The sequence below is a fragment of the Hetaerina americana genome, unplaced genomic scaffold, assembly GCF_022747635.1.
Source record: "Hetaerina americana unplaced genomic scaffold, ioHetAmer1.1.p SCAF_10, whole genome shotgun sequence".
Taxonomy (NCBI): domain Eukaryota; kingdom Metazoa; phylum Arthropoda; class Insecta; order Odonata; family Calopterygidae; genus Hetaerina; species Hetaerina americana.
The window spans coordinates 21,805,369-21,828,095 of record NW_027286070.1 but is presented as its reverse complement, the minus strand read 5'-3'; the positions used below and the strand labels follow the sequence as shown (position 1 = coordinate 21,828,095).

Below are 22,727 nucleotides of genomic sequence, written 5' to 3'. Positions count from 1 at the left end.
CTCATTTATTGATGAACATAACATGTGTTTCAACATATCAACAGCATTATCCAATGTGCAAACCGGGAGCAATTGAAAAAAGCTGGAAAATTTAAATACCTAGGATTATTAGTAACTGAAGATGGAAGATTGAAGTAAGAATTATGCCAAATAGGGTTTGAGAAACTGGAATTAGGTAACAGGGGTGCTAAGTGAACTAAGGATCAATGGAAGTGTTAACGAAAAATAGTATAAAACAGTTGTCAGCCCAGCATTTTAACATATGGTGCAAAGACACGGCAAGAAAAGAAAGCACACGAGAAGAATTTGTTGTGCGGGCATTGAGAAACTAAATAAAAGGATGTGTTGAGAAAATACACAAAAGAATTAGCAACAAGACATTAAGAGGTCCAAAAATAGTCAGAGAATAACCTAAGAAAATTCAAAAGGTGCGATATGGATACACGAGAGAATGGCATCAAAATTCAGTGAGAAGAGAAAATAGGTGCAATTTAGTGAGGAGGAACGACACCAAATAATTGCAATTTTGCCTGCTCAGAGTATTTTTATTTAAGATATTTTGAAAAATTAATCATCTAGTATAGGTACATATATTTTTTCTGCACACTCATCTTTTGGTTTCCAGCTTAAAAAAGTCACAAAGATTGATCCAAATGTAATTTTCATAGCTGCATTATAACTGTTTCAATGTGTAATAAGGTGTTAATTGCTTTGAAGGTGATAAAACTTTTGTTTACATTGATAGCTATATAGTAAACCATTCACTGGAACAATAAGAACTGGACCAGTCCTCGTTCCAAGAAATCACGAAATTTGACATAACAGCATACTTAGCCCTTGCCATATTTTAAAATATCCAAAACAAAAAACTGTAAATAGAATAATAATCAACATTTAAGGGTCGATGCTGGTTCTGAGAGTTGAGGGAGGTACATAGTAAGATTATAGTTCCACAGAAGATAGCATGCATTCTTCCAAGCATTCACACATGCATTCAGAACTCAGCTTCTTTTTCCAACTTTATCTTACAAAATTTGATTAAACCATTTAAAGGACTGCTGAGGATTGTACTTTCTAGCCTACCCGAGGCCTGTCAGTTTTCACATTGAAAATGCCTTGGGCAAGAAAAGAAAATTTTAAAATACATTTGATATTAAACTTAGGGACCCTCTGTCTAAGAAACTTTGACCAAGAATATTTCTCTAAATAAATGAACTCTAAATTCCCTCGTATTTAGGGCCAGTATTATGACTCACTATTAGTCATTAACCTTTAGATATATAATAAACATAGGCTATTATAACTCTCTGGTAGTGCCCAAGATACGTTTAAACTGCCCAGTTTATTTAGTTTCAGGATAAAGCCTCCAAATACGGACTAATTACTAAATTTGTTTTTTGACTGATTATGTATGATTGGGTATTGAACTACCTCAAGATAAGTTTATAATACTATATTATATACTTATATTGTTACATTTATTTGTGGAAGTAAAAGGTTCATTTACAGTTATGCGATCGGGAAGTTGATTGATATCACTATAAAAATATGGTATTCCAGAAAAATTTAAGGCAGCAAATTAGAATCATGCCTGTGAAATATGCATGTTTACCCACTTATTAAAATGTAAACATTAACCTAAAATGAGTGTGATGGATTAATTTTTTAAATAAAGAGTACTCTAGTTGATATAGCTTGAAAAATTCATACAAATAGCATTGTGAAATTTTTTTGTAAATCTAATGGGTTGGCTAATGGTATTTCTTTCATTTCATTTTATGTAAAAAATTCGTTTCATCGAAACATACAAACTGGGAATTTTTTCCCTTCTTCACGAGCGAGGTAGCTCAGTTTTATACATGCCATTTATTACAAGTGGCTTTTCATCAGTTGCACTTGTTTACCCTTTTATGACTACACATTCGTCGAATATATAGATGTTATCTAACAGCATACAATGCCTTAAGAAACATGGAACTGTATGTGATGCTATCATGAAATAATAATGAATTAGTAAAATCCAATCCATTTTATTTGAATAATTCCATATGAAGACATGTTTGGTAAAATCTTAATGAAAATAACAGACATTCGTTTTCTTCTCTTTTTCTGGTTATTTTAGAATTATAATTAGATAGTAATGAAGAGCCATCAGTCTGGTCAAAATACTGCATTAATTAAGAACTAATTTTTTTGAATAAATGCCAGTAATAAGAAGAATAAATGTCCCTGTCAAAGCAAAATAATAAAATGTTATGTTATGCTATTGCTACATTAGCAATACTACTCTGTCCAATAAATACAAGAACTGAGGCCATAAAAACTTTATTTTGCAAAATTTAGTCTACATCGATTTCCTCCCCTTCAAAGTACTTTCCATTCATTGCTATGCACTTATTCCATCTTCTTTGCCACTGTCTTAAGTACCCTTGGAAGTCCTCGGCAGTTAGGCTTTTTAGTTTTCTCATCATTTCTTGCTTTATTGTGTCCACATCTTCCCAGGGATGACCCTTCATCACAATTTGCATTTTGGGAATAGGAAAAAGTTGCAGGGAGCAAATTCTGGCAAATAAGGATGTTCAAGGATGGTGATTGAATTTTTTGCCAGAAACTGGCACACAATCAATGCTGAATGTGCAGGTGCATTGTCATGATGAAGGATCCATCCATCATGTTCGGTTAAAATAGTGTGCACTGTTGATTTTCCTAAATTCAGTTCATCAGCTATCATTCGGACAGTTTTTCGACGAATGGTAAGGACAAGGGACTGCACACGATCAATGTTGTCATCAACACAGGTGGTTCAAGGTCATCCCGGCCTTGCATTATCCGTGGTGTCTTGTTGGCCATCTTTAAAATGCTTAATCCTCTTGAAAACGGATGTTTTCTTCAGAGCACAATCACCATAAACAGCTGTCAACATTTCAGTAATTTCTTGATAACTATTACCGCACTTCACCAAAAAACTTGATGGCGATTTGTTGCTCTGTGATTTCATCAATTTCCATTTTCCAGAAAGAATAAAAACAAGGACAACAGAAACTAACATAACTGGCTCCATACACACAGCTTGACAATCCGCTGAGCACAGACAGCTCATTGGGTTTTAGACAACTAGTGCCGCTTGTGGGCAGGGCAATAATCCACGTCATGGCCACAAGATTGCACCAGTTCGTACATTTATTGCACAGATTACGTGCAGTGAAATGCTATCATATTATGCTATCCATACAACTACTTAAGGGTTTTAGAAAAACATGGGAGGGAAAGTTTTTATGGGCAACTCTTAGCATTTACCAAGGAGGGATTTGGCCATTGGAGTCTTTAGGGATCTGGGTGGGAAGAAGAGTGAAAAGAATGCAACGGACAAAACAAAAACCAAATTACAACATCCTGAGGAATGGTAGGAGAAGAAAGAAAAGTGTTGGGAGGAATTTGATGAAGGTAGGACAATTGAATGCAGGAGACACTGAGACACAATGGGACGCTGAAGACGGTAAAAATAAAGGGTAACTTAAGTCAAGGGTCACTTAGGGGCAAGTGAGTTAGGGGAAGGAAGAGGATAGCAATCTTGGACAGAATGAAGGGAGGTAGATGGTATGCAGAACTGAAGAACAATATAATGTAGAGTGGGAAGTCAGCTAGTGTCTTGTTATTCGAGGATAAAATATGTAGCAGTGTTCAGTCTGACTCCTTCAGCTGGCCCCAGTGGTAATGGAGTAACGTGCTTGCCTGCCAACTCAGAGGTTGTGGGTTCAATTCCCACCTAGGTGGGTTTTTCTCCATCTAGGGTTTCGGTGGAATTCTTTCTATTGTCATAGATATAATTGTTAAAGGTCAAATGTAAAGGCCAAACTTGGCCGCTATTTTTGGATTATTGAGAAATAAATAAAACCTACCTTAAACAACAAAATAATAATTATTATTTTACAACAAAATTCTAATTTTATTTAAACAACAAAATAATTATTATTTTGTTGTTTAATGTGTTTACTACGCTTGATAGGCCATTTAACTTGCAAGGCCTTTTTCGGATGAGGGCAATTTGCTGCCTTCCACTGCAAAGACTGTTGCTTTGTCTTGGGGTCCTACCAATAACATCATCATTCATCCCTGATGATGATGTTGTCAAAAAAGTTCTTGTCCACTCACAAGTGGTCTAACAATTCATAGCTAGCAGCAACACCAGTTGCATTTTGATCAGGAGTCAACAATAAGTGGGGGATGAATTTTACTGCCATTTGTCTAATTTGCAAATCTTTGGCTAAAATGAAATGCACTGAGCTCCATGAAAGACCAGACAATTCAGCAAGTTCATCCATAGTATATCTTCTATCCTTGTACATAAGCTCATGAATTTTTTCTGCATTTTCATCAATTCTGGATGAGGAAGGCTGGCCTGGGCATTGAATACCTTTGATCAACACGTTGCCGCATTTGAATCACAAATACCACTCATACATTTGAGTTCTCTCAAGGCATGTTCTTTATAAGCTGTAGACAATATATCAACCGCATCTGATGCACCTCTGCCAATCAGAAAACAACATTTCAAAGCCTGAGGCTGTTTTTGAATATCAGGCTTTTCAAAAAATGGAATAAGGCAAAAAAATTTTTGCACAAAACTGTCTCAGGGGCTTGCTACAACCATCTCAAGCGATACCTCTAGATACACTGACTTAGAAGGGTTTATCTAATACTTATCCAGTGGGAGAAACCCTAATTACAAGAGCGACATGCCCAGGGAATTCATCCAATTATTTTATGGTCCCTCTCATAATTCAAAATGATGTTGTGCTGGTCCCTATATTTCTGTTTTCAACACAATTACTAAGGTAGTAAATTAACTTTCATGTTCGAGAATTCCTGATAAAAAATAATACTGAGACAGTTAAAGATTCTGTTTTTTTTTGCAAATTTAAAGTGGAATCTCAGTATGATGGCTAATTACTTTTGAAATTGATATTTTGTTTTGGGCATTATGACGCATTCATAGATATGAATTAAATTTAAAAACAGTTTTCATGAAATAAACGGCAATTATAATGAATTTTAGAGAATCAGACAAGGGAAACTTCATCGGATTTTTCTGTGTAAATCTTGAAAACATTTTCAAAAACATAGCAGGGTAAAATTTTGTAAAAAATTTGGTTGCACTCCAGATTACTTACAACTTGTCACATTATTTTGCAATAATTTCCAAATGCTGCAGAATTCTTAGAATTCATTTTATATATTAAAATATACAGGTACACAATCAGCAACAAAATAGATTACATCACTACAGTAATCAGAATGTAGTGCCTTTGTTGAATATATAAAAGTTAGTAACAGCTGAACATTATAACTGGGAAAAGAAATAATGATACACAAAGAGTGATGTACCTACATCAATATTACTTTATATATCATAATCAGCATGCTCTATATCAATTTTTTTTAAGAAAATGGGTTTTATTCATCTATTTGTGTTTTTACTTACTGATTTTTAAATACTTTCAAGAAGGTCATGGTTTTTATTGAAAAAGCTGGTTGTTTTCGTTCACTTGACTATTTAGGATCCTTAACAATATTCAAATATTTTTTAATGGCCAAAAATAAACATGAAATTCAGAGGCATGAGATGTAAACAAAATAAAATTCAATCAGACACACCTTAAAAGCCTTTGGCTACATGTAAATATGTGATATTAGAGTTTCCTATGCAACTGTTAATATTTGGTCATAACAAGGTTGCCTAAATTAGAGACAGGTTATCTGATAACTAGCTAACTAAGAATTTTAACAATGAGTCATAATGCCAGCCCTTGACCTCATATGCCATATGCCCAGAAAAGTTACAGGCCTTGCTCTGCTGCCCAGAGCTTTCTATCCTGGAAGAATTGATCGTGAAGAATATAGACATGGTATTTAATTCATTTGTACCTCTAAAAATTTACAGGCCAAACGCGATAACTAGGTAACATCAATAATTTGGTAATAACAATAATATGGTAACAACAATTTATTTCAATATCCAACCAATTAAAAACGTCACCGGGGGGGGGGGGGGGGGGGGAAATATCACTCGGAAAAAATTAAGTTAACACTGAAGGGGATGAATAATTAAATTTAAATTATTAAACAACAGCATAGAAAACAGCTATGGTAATTATTACACGCTTTGTATTCGAACCAAAATGCATCTGGCTAAAATCCACTCATGCAGAAATTAGTTTTGGATTAGTTAAATTAAGCCAAATGGCAAATTATTTAAATTTTGAAGCCTAGCATATACAAGGTTGGTATGATGGCAGATTAATTTATAATTGGAAGACATCATGGGCGTTGGGAGATTTTACTGAAGTAGAAAGACAATATGAAACATTAAGATACCCCATAAATTAAAATCCAGATTGAACAAGACTACAATTTTTAAAGAAAGATTTAGGATTTTAAGAATTGAGGCTGTATTAAAAAAAGAGAACAAAAATAATGATAAGCACCTTTAATCATATAAAATCCATTGCAAAATTCCCTTATTTATTCAAATGCCCACTCTATTTGACCGAGGAGAAAGCAAAAATGATTGCTGCATTATTTTAAGGTTGCACCAATTATTACTTTGCAATAAAAAAGATTTTGGCTTGCCCAAGGTTAACATAATTTAAAATATCTGAATTTTGATCTCTTGCATCACAAATTATCACAGTACTTCTTGGAAATGACATTTATAACTTACTCTTCATCCATGAAATCACAGAACTCCTCGTAATCTTCATAATCGAGGACAAACAAAGGCTCTGGAAGGGATACTAGAGGTAAATATATGGGACTATTAGGAGGGCGCACCTGCTTTAAGATCACTTCAATTCGACGATACTCTTCTAAATTCTTCTCAAACTTAGCATTTGCTGTAGACACAAACATAAAAAATTTACTGGAAGAATGCCTCGCCCGTCCTTTAGACTGCACATATGAACGGAATGTCTTTGGTATATCCAGCTTTACAACCATGGCACACAAGGGAATATCCACTCCTTCCTCCATCACATCAGAAGCAATTAGGTAGTTACATTCCCCCAAGCGAAACCTGGAATTGAATAGAGGAAATGCCATCATTTCCAGCAAACAATGATTATACTCTAACATCAAGAGCAATATGCTATGAGATAGGAGGATACAGACTAGAGAAAAGTTAGGCACCTAAGAATGCATTCCATTTAACACATCAATGAATGGAACTTTGGGTGTGAACCTACAGCACAGAGAAACTGTAGCAAAAACAAAAATCAATTTTGAAAATTAACATTACAATTATAATTTGCATAAGAAGAGGAGCTAAGGAGCTATAACCACAGTTTGTAAATTATTACTACATCAATCTACTAAGGGATTTGAATTACAGCTCATTATTATGAAATGCTTTAAAGCATACCTATCTAAATATTTTCAGACAATATCGAAAGTTTATTTCATTAAAGTCAAAACTAACATTAATAATTTATTGGTCAATCAGTCAAGAATTATTGAGGGTTAATACATTAATAATAAAGAAACTGAAAATAAATGTAAAGTTTAATAAGTATTTTTTGTGGGCATCATAACTCTTATTTGTTCAAAAAGGTTTTTTGTAATTATATTATGATTTGTTATTAATTGAATCTTAATTATACTTGAATTAATTATGATAGAGTTAGATCAGATCATTAGGTCCCTGCAGACAATTTGGCAAAAATTATCTGCAGGGACTTAACGTTCATAAATAAATGTGCCGCAATCGTTTGTTCACCCAATTGAAAGTTTTTATTTCTTGAACTCAAAATGACCCCATGACAATGATATCTCATGTAGGTAATTCAGAAAATGCACTTGTAAGGACAGTTTCATGAGAACTTAGGAAGTGATGCACTGAAAGCAAATGATTTTGCTAATATTCCATGAGAAGGCTAAAACTTACCGCTTAATGGCTTCATGATGATTTCTTACAGAGGCTGCAGATTCCATACTAGCTGGATTTGAGGCAATGCCCACCACAAAATCTGGTCGGACATTTTTCAATTGCACAGAGTGTTGAGCCACATGCTGAAAAAGGAAATGCAGGTAACTATTTCACATAAAATATCTAAACCGAGACATGAAAATACAACCTAAATTATAACCTTACAATAGAAGGAGGTCACACTAATGTTTTGATATGATTCAACCAGAGATTTCAGGATAGTTATCCATGCACAGGTGCTGCTGTTAGGTGATCAGGTCAGGAGATTTCCAAGGTCAATTAGGTTACTGATCCCAAAATTGTTTAAAGCAGCTGTGAGTGAGGACTACAGGATGATAATTTTCATTGCGCTTGCAGCATAGGTAGTTCTAAGAATCATATATAGGAGGTTACAAAAACTTAGGCAAAGATTAGTTTGGGTTTAGAAAGGGGAGAGGAGCATGCAGTCACTCCATTAGTAGAAAAGAATATTGAACATAATCAGGGTTTCTTTGGGTGTTTCATATTTTGAAAAGGTGTTCAATCATGCAAAGTGGGAATTGTTAGTGGAGATATTGCAGAATATAGGAGTAGATTATGGTGACTTTTTTGAACTTTGTAGACATAAATTAGGCAGCACAGGTAAGGGTATTCGAGGAAAACTCAGGATAGACAGTGATCGGCAGGGAAGTGAGGTAGGAATGCCAGTTATCACTTTTACTTTTCCACTTAAGAGGAGAGGAAATTTTAAGGATAGAATGGAAAGGGGTTGAGCTGGGAATAAAAGTGGGTGGCAAGATGATTAAATCAGTTGTGTTTGTAAATGACTAAGCAACAGTGAGTCAGAGTGATGAGATTGCAGTTATTATTGACTGCTTTACAGGAATACAAACAGATTTGGGATGAGGATTAACCATAAAATAAAACAAAAGTGATGAGAATCATGAGATATAGGAAACCTGGTCTTAGATGAAAGAGTATGAGCATATATATTGGAAGCATTTGCGGAGTGGTGTCAGAGAATGGAGAAAATAAATAGGAAAGAGTGGAAGACAAACACTGTGGTTATAATATGGAGGGTCAAGAGAGGAAGTTTTTGGGGGAAATACATAAAAGGTAAAGTACCATATTTCCCAGCCCATAAGGCGAACTGTGATTTTTTCAGACTACACTTTATGAAAAATAATGGGATCAGACAGAAAAGATCAAAGTATTTTGATGTTAACACTTAAAGCAAGGAAAATTGATTGTCACATTACAAAATTAGCAGCTACACATATACCGACGTTTTTGCACTGTAGAATCCCAGAAATTCATCATCACTGGACCAAAATGCCTATCAGCAGCCTTGTTTCCTTGTTCTGAATTGCAATTCATGAATTTAAGTTTAAATGCAATACTGTTTGACTATCTTCTCTCTTAAGATCCCATGAGGTTATTATCATTTGAAATTTTTATGCAACACAGTATCAGTTATTTTTTGGATATATTAAAAATTTGTGTTAAAAGCAACCATTTTCATGCCTTTACGTACTACTTACGGTTGAATGCCAGTAGACTCTTGAGTTTATTGGGAGAATTACTGAGTTTATTGGGAGAGATACTGAGTTTATTGGGAGAGATACAATGTGTGTATGTATTAGCATTAGGGGTGACATCCCTATTAGCCCAAAGAGTATTAAGTTTTGCAGCACATGTCAGATGAAACTAAACAATTGTATACATTTAGGATTTATTTAGGAATGTTTTTAGAAAGAACTTTCAATGAAATATTACAACTCAGTTGCTTGCTACTTACTGAAAACAGTAATATTATTTCAATTTGTGATAAAGGCAACCATTTTCTATGCCTGCAGAGAGAAAAATTGAACAGTGAGCATTTTTCCGGCATGTTGATTCGCACTTATAGGTCGAAGTTAAACCCTGCCAAATCCATGAGCTGCAGGTTCATTTTAGAGCACATTTGCGGGTAAAAAGATTGCATCTTATGGGCCGGGAAATACAGTAAACTTATAGTAGTAGTAGTAGTTTTGAGGGGAGGCGACCGACAGCTAAGGTCATTTGCGCCATAGGGGATGGACAGGAAAGGATGAAGGGTGGAGAGAAACCCGGCGTCGGCATTAGCCTACTCTTTACGAAAGGCGCCAAGGGGTCCTCCACCTGCACTAGTTTTCTTCCTCCTTTTTTTAATTTTTAAAGTAGCCCTCTTCAGAATCAGAATGCTCTGCATCAATCTTTCCTCCTCCTTTTGGATTTCGCCCAACAATCGCCTTTTCTCCACCATCGTGCCCAGCACTTCCTCATTTATTTTCCTTTCCATCCACTTCACCTTCTCCATCGTTCTCAATACCCCGATTTCAAAAGCCTCCAATCTAAGTCTTTCATCCTGCCTCAGTGACCACATTTTCATGCCGTAAATAACTATGATCCAATTCAAAATTTTGACAAGTCTTTTCTTAACATTCTTACTCAACATTCATGTCATCAATTCCTCTTCCTTGTGAAAGCCTATTTGCATAGTGCAATTCTTCTCCTTAACCCCTACTACTTTGATCATATTGGTCCAAAAAACTTTCGAGACATGTAAACCGTTCTACCTGCTCTAGTTTTTGCCCTCCTATTTTAATGTTAAGGTTAGCCTTTCTCTTTCTATAAACCCTTTTAACCCTTTGTTTTATACATATTGGTTCTTATTCCCCTCCCATACCTTAGTGGTGGAAAGGCTGGTATGATTTGATGACCTCTAAGAGCTGTGCTGGTAGGATCAATGATAATAGTTCCTGGTAGGGTCACCCATGCCAAATGGGGCCAAGGCTAGGAGCCAGACAGAGTTAGCTGTTCTTCAGTGAGGCAGCTGCAAAGTTGTCAGACTCTGGTGTGGCACCAATTGAGTGATGGTGTCATGGTAATAACACTATCGAGGAAAGCAACTGAAACACCCTCCATTGTTAATCCCAAGAATATCATCATGGGTTTAATAGAGAAAATGAGCCCTGGCAACTACGCGACTCGGCCAAATTGGCTGTGTGTCATACCCTGCAGCAGGAGAGGCAAGGCTTCTGCGGTCGTCATCTCATGAAAGCCTTGCAAACCAAAACCAACAGCAGCAGGATAGAAGATGCAGAAGAAGAAGACCCAATTAGTTACAATAAGAATTAGGAATGTTAGGACAATGATGAGGATGGGAAAATTAAGAGAATATAAAGTGATAGATGGAAAGAGAAAATATAGGTCTTTGTAAGGGGAGATGGAAAGATAGCAAGGATTACCGAAGTAATAGTTACATATTAATATACAGCAAAGGGGACGAGGGCCTGTGAGCGGGACTGCCATAATATTGAATTTAAAGGTAGGAAGAATCATAGTCAGCATAGAGCAAGCAATGGATAGAATATTAGTAGAGTTAAAAACAAGAATCAATGAACTTGGCCATTATTCAGGTATATGTACATACTACCAAGCAATAATAAGGAGGAAGAAGTCAATAAGGTATATGATTAGTTAGATAACATAATCACACATGTTCCTGCCGGGAAACATTAGATAGTAATGGGAGATTGGAATGTGACAGTAGGCAAAGGAAGAGATTGTCTTGAGGTGGGGAATTATGGTTCAGGTATGATGAATGACTGCGGGGAGAAAACAATAGAGTTCTGCAGGAGACAAGGGTTAATCATCACCAACATTTAGTTTAGACACAACAAATAGCATAGGTATACATGGAGAAGGCTAGGCGACTCGGAAAGGAATCAGTTTGATAATGTTATGGTTAGGCACAGATATAGGAACAGCAATGTCAATTCACAGTTTCCCGAGAGTGGATGTGGACTCTGATCATGATTTAAAAAAATTTGATAATATCAATTAGTAAATACAGATATGATAAAAAATTGTATGTTCATGTGCTCCTTAACATTGAGAGCTTCAGCCCCTGAATACGAAAGAATGGCAACAACTCAAGCCGTCATACCTAAAGGGAGAAAGAATGAAATGGCTGTCAATTTCTAGTGTTTGTGATTAGCTAAAAAAAAGTCCTGGCAGGAAGTTAAAAGTGAGACTCATAATGTCTTCTTTAAAATGTAAAACTTAGCAATGCATTATTACATCATGAAGATGACATAGCGTCAGAGGAAAGTGACAGCCCCAGTGAAAATAACAGCAGAAATGATTCAAAGGCTGTGATGATGAACTACCTGGATTCTTAGATGAATGAACATTGATACACACATAGCTGCTAATTTTTTAACATAACTGATAAATTTTCTTCATTAAATGTAAACACCAAAATATTTTGATCCTTTTGTATCTGACCCTAAGTATTTTTTGTAAATACTAACCTGAAAAATCAGGTTGCATTACATGGGACGAGAAATACAGAAAATTACCTGTAACTAAATAATTGTAATAGTACATTTGTACTCTTTTAAGTTTACAGTAGACTGGCATTAAATATTTGTCAATAATGATGCTTGAAAATGCTTATTTTTGGAGATCCTTCTCATAACAATTATAGCAAACCAATCTTGTCTTTCTTCCTATTATTATCTTTGCTTTGCTTGGGTTAGGCGTGTGTAAATTCTAAGTTCTATATGCTTAATTTGCTCTAAACATTTTCTTTAATCCATAAATAAGAGAAATAACTTTCTACTACTAGTTCGTTTTCTATAACATTGTCTCATCGCTATAAATGAAGTATTAAAGTTAATTATATATAGGTTATTAAGGAGGGAAAATGCAAATACAGTAAAGTCTCGATTATCTGTGTGCAGATTACCCATTTTGAGGATTATCTGTACAACTCTCTTCCCAACACCTCAAAATGTTAATATATTATCAATTGTAAACAAAATTAAATTCTTAGAAACTTTGACATTCTTCCTAAAAAATTCAAGTTTGAAATTTTCTTTAACTTTTTTTTCCACAAAATCAAAAATTCTCAGCGGTGTTTAATGCTTTAATTGAAACATTTGTGCCCTGCTGTTTTCTCCCATTCATTAGTTGCCCTGAGAATTCTATGTTCTCTTTTAAGGTTAGAAAATACGTAGCTTTACTACACAACAAATAAGTCCTTTACTATTTACACTGTATGTGTACTCAATCTGTACCTCAGGATGTATGTGAATATAAATCAGTGATCCTTTATCAATATGCGTCCTTTGCCAGTGGTTTGTTTTTTTCCAGGCAACATAATTTGTTTAGTTTTCTGAGGAGAACATGTTCTACTATTCACTTGATCATACTTCTGTGTTCTTGTAATACTTAAATTTCACCATAGTAAAAATGGAAAAAAATGTGATTTCCATTGCTGGAAAGTGCAAATTAATGACAAGGAATGGAAAAGGAGAGTTTCTATACATTTTCATTTATATCGTGAACATATTTTCCATGTTATTCAGTAATCTATTTCTTTTTATTATCCATGCTTCATCATGCATCCATTAACAGGGATAATTGAGAATTTACAGTAATTGGATTGAATTAATAAGTTATTTTATGGCATCTTAACATATTAAATGATCAAAAATAATAATAAAAACCAAAACAAAAATAACATAATTATCTGAATACTCTTATTTTAAATCAAGTATTGAAGAAATCATTAGGCCCCTGTAAGAACAACACATTCTTTCTTACCTTCAAAATTTGATAGAGCGTCTTAGCAGTCTGTCTTCTTTCGACAAATATCAAGCAACTAGGTTTCGATGTTAAGGATTCCTTTTTCTGTTGAAGCAGTTTTTCAAGGGTCACTGAGTCTCCACAAGTTACAGGATTTTCATGCGCCTTTATCAAATCAATTAACTTCAAAACCTTGATTGTGCTGAATTTGAAAACCTGCTCCAATGGCTCATGCTCTTCTATCTTATCATGTATAATTTTTCTGGAAAGTAGAGATAAAGAGAAATATTAATGGTTTTACTTGAATCGGATGGATGTGAATTAGTCGATTTTTAAATTTTTTGCCCATTGAATACAAAACAAATGTTTGTGAAGCAAAAAGAAAATTTCTGAACATCAAAGTAGTAAAATCACAAGCATAATGAATTGACGTAAGTTTTGAACATAAGGAATATTGTCAATGACTGATGGAGCATTTGCTATATTCAACTACTACAGTAGAAACACGATTCATAAATATTTAACAGATCCATGTATTATTTGGTCCCTGAGGTGAAAGGTTTTCCAATCCTTGATATAAAAATATTAAATTGTTGATAGCAGATCATGATATGACATCTCAAATCAATATTAAACATTTTCTTGGAAAACTTGGGGTAATATTAAGTTGCAAGCCCATGTACCACAAAAACTATTCCATGTTCATAGAATTCTGGCTTTCCAGTTATGGTTTCATCACAAAGAAAAAAGATACCCAGGAGGTTTGACCGAGATATACGAAACCCAGCTTCCATACTCATTTTTGGTGTCCCAGACCAAGAACAAGTGGCAGTTAACACACGGATTAACATACACTTCAGTTCTGAGGAATACTTTCCACCCAATGCAGTTTATTAATAGGATATTATTAATTTATGTGACTTTTTAAGGCTATATTACTTATTTTACTCAAAGAGATATGTTTTAAATCAGGTTAAAACATCCCTTTATTATATTATTGGCAACTGCTATTACTCGAAGAAGAAATGGTGATAGACAGTGTGTGTGTGTGTGTTATGTATATACGGGAGTAGTGAGGGGGACCAAAGATAAAAGAAGATTTGAGAACTATGAAACATAACTCTGTAGGAAAATGATAAATCAAATAGAATGAAAGTATGAAAAATCAGGAAATACAGTGGATCCTCATAATACAAGCATAATCCATTCTCCGATTTTTCTCTTAAAGCAAAATAGAAACAATGGATCGGGGTGGTGCGGTGGCTAACTTCCTGGCTTCCCACTATGAGGGCTTGATTCCTGGAGAAGGCACATATTTTTCTGTGGAATCCCAATCCCTACTTGAGGTGCTTTGTAGAGAGCACTTAGAATGAGTACCCGATCTATCAGATGTAAAACTGCAGACCCCTTGGGCGTGTTTCCTTAAGAGAAGGCTAAAGCTGATTCTGGGTTTCTCTCCAAAGGAGACTGATAAAAAGTTGGTGGCCTGAACAAAGCATTTCTATTTGTACATGATGTTAATGGTAATGTCCCTCGTAGATTATAAAGGACAAGACAGTTTTTCATGCATGTTTTATCTGACAGGGGCCTATACTTTAAAGGGGAGCTTTACCAAGGATTTACGCAGACTACAAAGGTTTCCTTTTTATGTTGTCTCATTGGAATATTAGCTTCATGATGCAAATAATTAATTAGCTCATTTTACAACTTCCAGTAATTTATATGTTCTTCATTTGTCTTCCACAAAACAATACTGATCAGTTTCACTGCAGTTACTATTTGATGACAGTAATGATTACTTCAATTATGAAAAGAAGAAAACAAAAATATTTCCTTTGTGGGGATGTGCTTACCTTACAAGAGTTAAGTGTGTTATTAAGCTGGATATGATTAATTTTCCTTCTGCAGTGTTCATGGACAACTTCCTACGATGCAGCAAGATGTTTGCGTACAGGGCAGCAATATATCCACCAAATATACCTAATACAAGAAATATAATGAAATATTTATTTTAAAATATAAACAATTCCCCCATTCACAAAAATATTCTAACAGGCAACTGGGTACATACACGCTATTATCATTTCTTAAAAACTATTTTGACTGACTCATAATTTATCTGTAATCTACCAAGTGCTATACACTGCAAAACTAAGACATGACTATGTCTCAATTCACGGCATATGTCTGTGTATAGGTCTGATTTTACTGTGTTAGAATATACTGTATGTACCAGCCCATAATATTAACTTTTTTACTCCAAAACGTGCTCTAAAATCAGCCTGCATCTAATGGGCCAAGGGTATACAGGTATAAATTCAATCTGTCAAAGTTTAAGAGATTCATCAAGAGTTATGCCTTGCGCATGTACACCAGAAATACAACAGCACAAAAACTGCCACTTGAATATGAAAGCAGTTATAAAATTCCACAAATACATGAAAAACTTGACAAAAAGGAGGTACTTTGAGAAAGAACAATAAGAAAAATAGAATATGGATACAGTACCTCTGATGTTTGACATGCCATCAAATAGAGCAAAATGTTCAACTTCTGTTTTTCTTACCATCAGAATACCCAATCCAGGTAGTATGTAATTTTGCACTAGATATGCCTCTGATTACAAATTCAACATATTATTTATGTTGTCCTATAAGATACATTTCAATAAATAATTAACAGGCCACACAACTAAAAGTTTAAAAAAAAGTTTAAAATTTGTCTTTACATTAATGGTGGCATTCCCAGTTCATTTCACAGCATGGTGGATAACCTTTAGCCAATATTCTTTTTCATGGTAAGTACAAACTATTGTAGTCACTGAGATCAGCCTCTCAAATTTAATAATACAATGTGTTAATTAAAAATAGCAATTTTCCACAAAAATAATTTGGCCTGAAACGTCTCTTTTTAATACGATGTGTGACCAAAAAATATCCGACCTGCATTTTTAATTATTTTTTTTATTGCAAGGGTGTTGTGCACCACGAATTTGCTCCAAGAGGTCAGACGATCAACAAAGAATATTACATTGAAGTTCTGAAAAGACTGCGTGATGCCTTGAGAAGAAAAAGACCCCATCTCTGGTCAAAGGGTGATTGGCTTCTTCATCACGATAACGTGCCAGTGCATTCATCGAACCTTGCACAGCAATTTTTTGGCAAAACACAAGATTGTACAGGCTCTGTATAGTCCCGACATAGTTGCCTGCGACTTTAGGATGTTCCCAAAATCGAAAATTGCGCTCAAAGGAAAGCAGTTTCTATGACATCGATGACGATTCAGAGTAATGCAACCTGCGAACTGAAAGCCATTCCAAAATCTGCGTTCGAGGACTGCTTTTCAGATGTGGAAGCACTGCTGGGAGCATGTGGTTCAATCAACTGGGAACTACTTCAAAGGACGTCATGGCCCGGATGACGAAGAATTGCACCAATGCGGAGATATGAACGCCGGTCGGATAGCTTTTGGACACAATTCGCACACGCTATTTCAATGGGAAAAATCATGAAAAAACATACAAATCTACAATAAATCATTATTTATAGTTTTCTGGTTGATATCCTTCAAACAATGAAAAAATACAGGTTTACCCCCATCTATGACTAAGGTATCCTAAAAGTCATAGGTGTTATCAAAAAATATTTCTAATTATGTTTTCATAATATTCATGGCCAACAAAAACCCAAGAATGATTTTTGCAACACTTTCATTGCATATAAAAAATTCTGGGACAGTATATTTCTTTTTATTTACTTAACATCACGTTATATGAGCGCTATCTAAATACAGGGAAACTTATTCCATTGAATAAACAAGATATTATGCACAACTAATAACTATTATAAAGAAAAAAGTTATCTATACATTTCACACAATAATCCTTCAGATTTGAAATTCAAAAATTTTGAAGTATGTATTCAAAACTCTGCAATAGTATTAATTTTCTGGTAAACCATACATATAACTTTTAATAAAGTGGCTTTTTGTTAAGAAAATTGAACTTTTCTTTACTATAGCCACTGTAGATAGCTTGATACATGAATCGATTTGTGGATTTAGCTGGTTGATCCATTTACTAGAGCTATTGAAACGAAGAACTAAATCTTATAACTAAACTGGCACCATAAATGAAAAAAATAAGTTACTGACCCGGTAATAAATTAAAAGATTGACAATTCAGAGCATTTCTGTTCATAATTCCCAATACTGAAGAGGTAACTGTACCCACAAAACAGAATTGAAGTCGGCCATTCAATTAGAGGCACTAAATCTAATGCAAAGCCCATGCCAGCCAGCAAAAACTGACAGTGTTTCAACAAACTACAGTTTTGTAACCATTGCATTTAATGCTTGCATTTTCCTGTAACACTGGTCAAAATTGATCACCCGCTAATCATATAGCATACTTACCTAGATCTTCAAGTATGACTTGCACATCATTCAAAATTGATCCCAACCGCTTCTTTTCTCTTTCTCCAAAAGAAGAGTTCATGCGTCGCAGTTTTGGTGATATGGAGGGCACAGATTTTTCATTGTCTAATGAAAACATACTACAGTCCACGGACCTAAAATTAGTACATATTTTTGGGATGATGCTTAACACATTGAAGTAGAATGCCAAAAAAACACATACTGTACGGTCACTTTATCAAACCTTCTGTCTAGTAAATATCAAGGAAAACAGAAATATTTCCTTCTATACTTCTTTCAACAAAACAATTATTATCATCTTAAAAACCACAACCAAGATGATCAGGGAGGTGTTAGAGTAACCTCCATGCCTCCTAACTCAATGTTAATAATATGATGTTAACTGCATTTGCAGTTTAATGGCAAAAAATAACTTTATTGAATTAAGAATTGAGGATTTTCTGTGGGATCAAGCCAATAGAATAACAGACACTGATGCAAGAACACCTATCTACACTGGCAAAAAATTATGAAGCCATTCAGATGTTTATTTACTTTCAGATTCATTAGCTAATCTTTAAACATGCTCCCTTGAAGCTTTGTTTTTTCAACTTTTTCTCGGTTTGTTCCTGAGCAAATTTATAAATGACATTTATCATTTTCATTTTATCATCGTTATAAGATATTTTCTTTTAAATTTATTTTTTATTAAAATCCACGTGTGCTAATAGACAGTGTCAGGTGGCTTGCAAGTCCCAAATAATCACAAAAGATAATAGGTAAAATCAGTAATTAAACAAAAGTACATTCAAAGGGAACTTCAAAACACAAATCTCTTTCACAAAGCAAGAAAATCCCCATCTCATTAACATCAATCAATCAGCAAGAAAAAAAGATAAATAAAAAAATATATAACTGTTACATGTAATTTTACACCACACATCAATCGAATTATTACATATATTCCTTACATCTTTTCTTTAAAGTATTCACTCTGTTAGGAAAGGGCTCGAAGAGTTTTGCAGGTAAGGTGTTCCAATCAACAAATGTTTTATTTAGAAAAGAAAGTGTTTTTTTTCGTTCTTTGTGCCCGGCATTCTACCTGAAATTTGTGGTCATTTCTCCCTTTAAATTTGGGTTCCCCGCCTCTTTCCTAAGATCTGCCCAAGCTTTCTCCCACTTCAGAATTCGGAACATTCCACAAAGCCTGCTTATTTTTCTTCTAGTTTGTAGAGGGCCGAGCGTTTTTAACATGTCAGACACACTCTCCATCCTCCTTTGCTTCCCCAGTACATATCGGGCAGCCTTTCTTTGTACCTTTTCCAGTTTTTTGATATGTCCTTCTTCATGAGGGTCCCATACAAGAGATGCGTACTCTAAAATTGGTCTTACCAGGGTTTTGTACACTTTTCCTTAGTTCCTCTAGTGTTCCCTTTGCGGTTTCTCATCACCCAATGAAGAGTTTTGAAAGCTTTCTTAAAAATTTACTCCATTGTTAGCCCCTACCCTAAATCCTTAGTTAAATATACATATAAATAAGTATTGGCAGCCGTCACTTCTAGGAATGACATTTTCTGAGAATTTATAGTCCCTATTGTTTCCATTTACCTTGTTACTAAAAGTGATGGATTTACATTTGCTAACATTAATATCCATCCCATTATTTGTCACCCAATCCGCCATTTTATTAATGTCCCTTTATAGTTCTCTCTCTGGCCCTCAACCTGAGCGGACCTGCCTACTGAGCGCTCCTGGTAACCGGTTTGACCCACCAGAGACTACCTGCCTGCCAGCTTGATTCTTGGTGCTTTTGGTTTTAGTGAAGTGCAGTGTAGTGTCAACGTATACGTTGCTTCATTTATATAGTTTTCGTTTTGTGTGTGGTTTGTTAACCGTAGTGTGTGGTAGTAGTAATTTATTTAGTGGATTGTGGTGGTTTTTGTCCTTCGACTCTGATTGGTGACCGGTGAGTGCTTTCCTTTTTCTTACATCTTTTTTTTGGTCCTCTGAACACCAGACCTTACTCAAGCATCGTTTTTTCCACTTAGGCTTCATATTCAATTCCAAATCGTAACTTATTGTTTGAGCTAAATTTAGCTAACCCCTTCTAGAAATTTTAGCATAGTGTATACAGGTTAGCTTTTGTTGGGAACTTGGTAATTAAATTAGGATGGCTTCATCCAGGTCCCCTGTTGCCATGCTCGAAGGCACTGGCGAATGCGCGGCTTTAAGGGCCCGTATCATCATGCTGGAGAGAATGGTGCGGGAGCTTCGATCGGAGATCGCCGGCCGGAGGGCTCCCCTCGGGAGAGATGGTGCTCAGGGTGGGAATGCGAAAACCCGCCACGCCCATAGGGGTGCACGGATTCGTCCGAATGCAACACGTGGCTGGGCGATTAGAGACCCACCCCGTGTCCCATCTCTCAACGAGGGAGTGTCTCACGTCCGTAGGTCGGACGATTGGAGGGTCGTCTCTCGGGGCAAGGGGAAGGTAACGCTGCGGCGAGGATTGGACTCTGCAGAGGCAGATACCATCCCCGTCTCCAACAGGTACCAGGTGCTGTCGGATGACAGCACCACCGTACCTGCAGCCCCTATCCCTACTCCGAGGGCACTGCCTAGGGTAAGGCATCAGCGGTCGGGGAGGGAGGGAACCGTTATATTAGGTAGTTCAAATGTCCGGCGTATAATGAACCCGCTGCGCGGCAGAGTCCAACAGGAGGGAGGTGTTGGATTCTTGTCGTCCTGGTGTATACCGGGCGGCGGGGTACCCCAGGCGACGCTGGCGGTGAAGGCGGCCGTCAGTAATACGGGCTGCTCCAAGCTACGCATTGTGGCTCATGTCGGGACAAACGACGCCTCGGAACGTGGATCTGAAGAGATCCTGCGCTCCTTTAAGGAGATGCACTCGGAGGTGAAACGAGTCGAGGCAGAGTTGAAGGTCCCAATTAAATTAAGTATATATAGTATTGTGCCGCGTGTAGACCGCGGAAGGCTCGTTTGGAGCTGCATTGAGGGTTTAAATCAGAGATTGCTGGGATTTTGCCGGGGAATCGGAGCGGACTTCGTTGATCTGAGGCCCGTCCTCTCATCGTGTCGGGTACCCCTTAATCGCTCCGGGGTCCATTATACTGCCGAGGCATCGCAGTTGGTAGCGCGTAGGTTACACGAACACGTTTCGAGGGTTTAGCATAGCTGGTAGGCAAGAGCGTAGGTCATATATTGGGAAAAATAAAGTAGAATCCAGCGCTTTTTGTCAATTCAGTTCAGGTATTGCCTCTCATATCCCCAAAAAAATTGAACAAACAAATACTTGCGTTAAAACAACATATAACCCACGTAAATTTAATAAAATTGGTGCCTCTACATACATAACAGATAGCAATGCAAGTGAATGTAATTCTTTTGTCTCTGTTCACCACGAATCGTCTCAAAACAGTTTTGTTAGCGTACATAAAACCGAAAAACAAGAAGTTATTAGCCATATTAAAATTATAACATTAAACTGCCGTAGCATTAGAAACAAAATATCGGATATTGAACATATTTTTGTCAGTACAAACGCAGACATAGTAGTTGGAACAGAAAGTTGGCTCACGGGAGATATAGCAAACAATGAGGTTTTTCCAAACGGTTTCACAATTTACAGAAGGGACAGACCAAATAGGTTGGGTGGGGGAGTATTCATTGCAGTAAAGTCACATCTTAGTAGCCAACGATATGAATGCGACGTAGATGACATAGAAAGCGTTTGGTGCAACATTAAGGACTACAACGGCAGAAGCCTATACGTGTGTTCATTTTATAGACCCCCAGATTCTAACACAGATGTCCTACACAAGCTCGACGAACAAATATCCACTATCAGCAGCAGACAAAGCAACAGTATTACTATAATCGCTGGTGACACAAATCTACCGTCAATTGACTGGGACAACTACTGCGTAGGAAAATCTGCCAAAAACAGAGATTCATGCCAAGAACTCCTTCATATATTCACAAAACACTCCTTAGAACAAATAGTTAAATCACCAAAACGGGGCCAAAGCATACTAGACATCTTTGCGACTTCTATGCCCGAAATCATTACTAACATTGAAATAATAGATGGAATCAGTGACCATAAGGCTATTCTTGTGGAGTTAAAAACGAAGTTTGTCAAAATAAACAAAGAAAAGTGTAAAATATACCTATACAACAACGCAAATTTTAACGGACTAAGAGAATATTTAAAGATAAAACTACCAGAATACAAGACAAAAACACTGACAACAAATACAGAGAACACTTGGAATTATTTCTTAAATATTTTACGCGAAGGAATTAAGACGTACATCCCGTCCAAACTCAAATGCGACAGTAAGGAACCTAGATGGTACAACGGGGAAGTCAGATCGGCATTAAGAAGGCAAAGAAAGCTACAGTCAAATTTCAAAAAGAGTTTAAAAAGTGACGATATAATTTATGTGAATACAACCAAACAGCTACTAAAAGAATGTCGTAGTAAGACGAAAAGTATTATGCGCACAGCACTACACTCTTTTAAATCTAAAATGCTAAGCGAATATCTTGAGGAAAATCCAAAGTCATTCTGGTCCTATGTTAGGGAAATACAGGGTAAACGTCCCACTGTTCACTCTTTGAAGACGGAAAATGGAGAAATCATTACAGATAGCGTGAAAAAGGCAAATATTTTAAACCATTTTTTCCAGAGCGTCTACAACAAAAACACAAAAGC

At 36.0% G+C, this 22,727-nt stretch overlaps 1 protein-coding gene across 1 annotated transcript in view; it reads right to left on the bottom strand.

Annotated features, from left to right (window-relative positions):
- Positions 1-22,727, bottom strand: part of Dcr-2 (Endoribonuclease Dcr-2) — a 112,185-nt gene that overhangs the window by 65,290 nt on the left and 24,168 nt on the right. The window contains exons 8-12 of the mRNA XM_071598442.1: positions 17,990-18,144; positions 15,430-15,556; positions 13,595-13,838; positions 7,940-8,064; positions 6,832-7,072 (exon numbers count right to left, since the gene is read on the bottom strand). Coding sequence (XP_071454543.1) covers positions 6,832-7,072; positions 7,940-8,064; positions 13,595-13,838; positions 15,430-15,556; positions 17,990-18,144 — 892 coding nt within the window. The remainder of the gene's footprint in view (positions 1-6,831; positions 7,073-7,939; positions 8,065-13,594; positions 13,839-15,429; positions 15,557-17,989; positions 18,145-22,727) is intronic.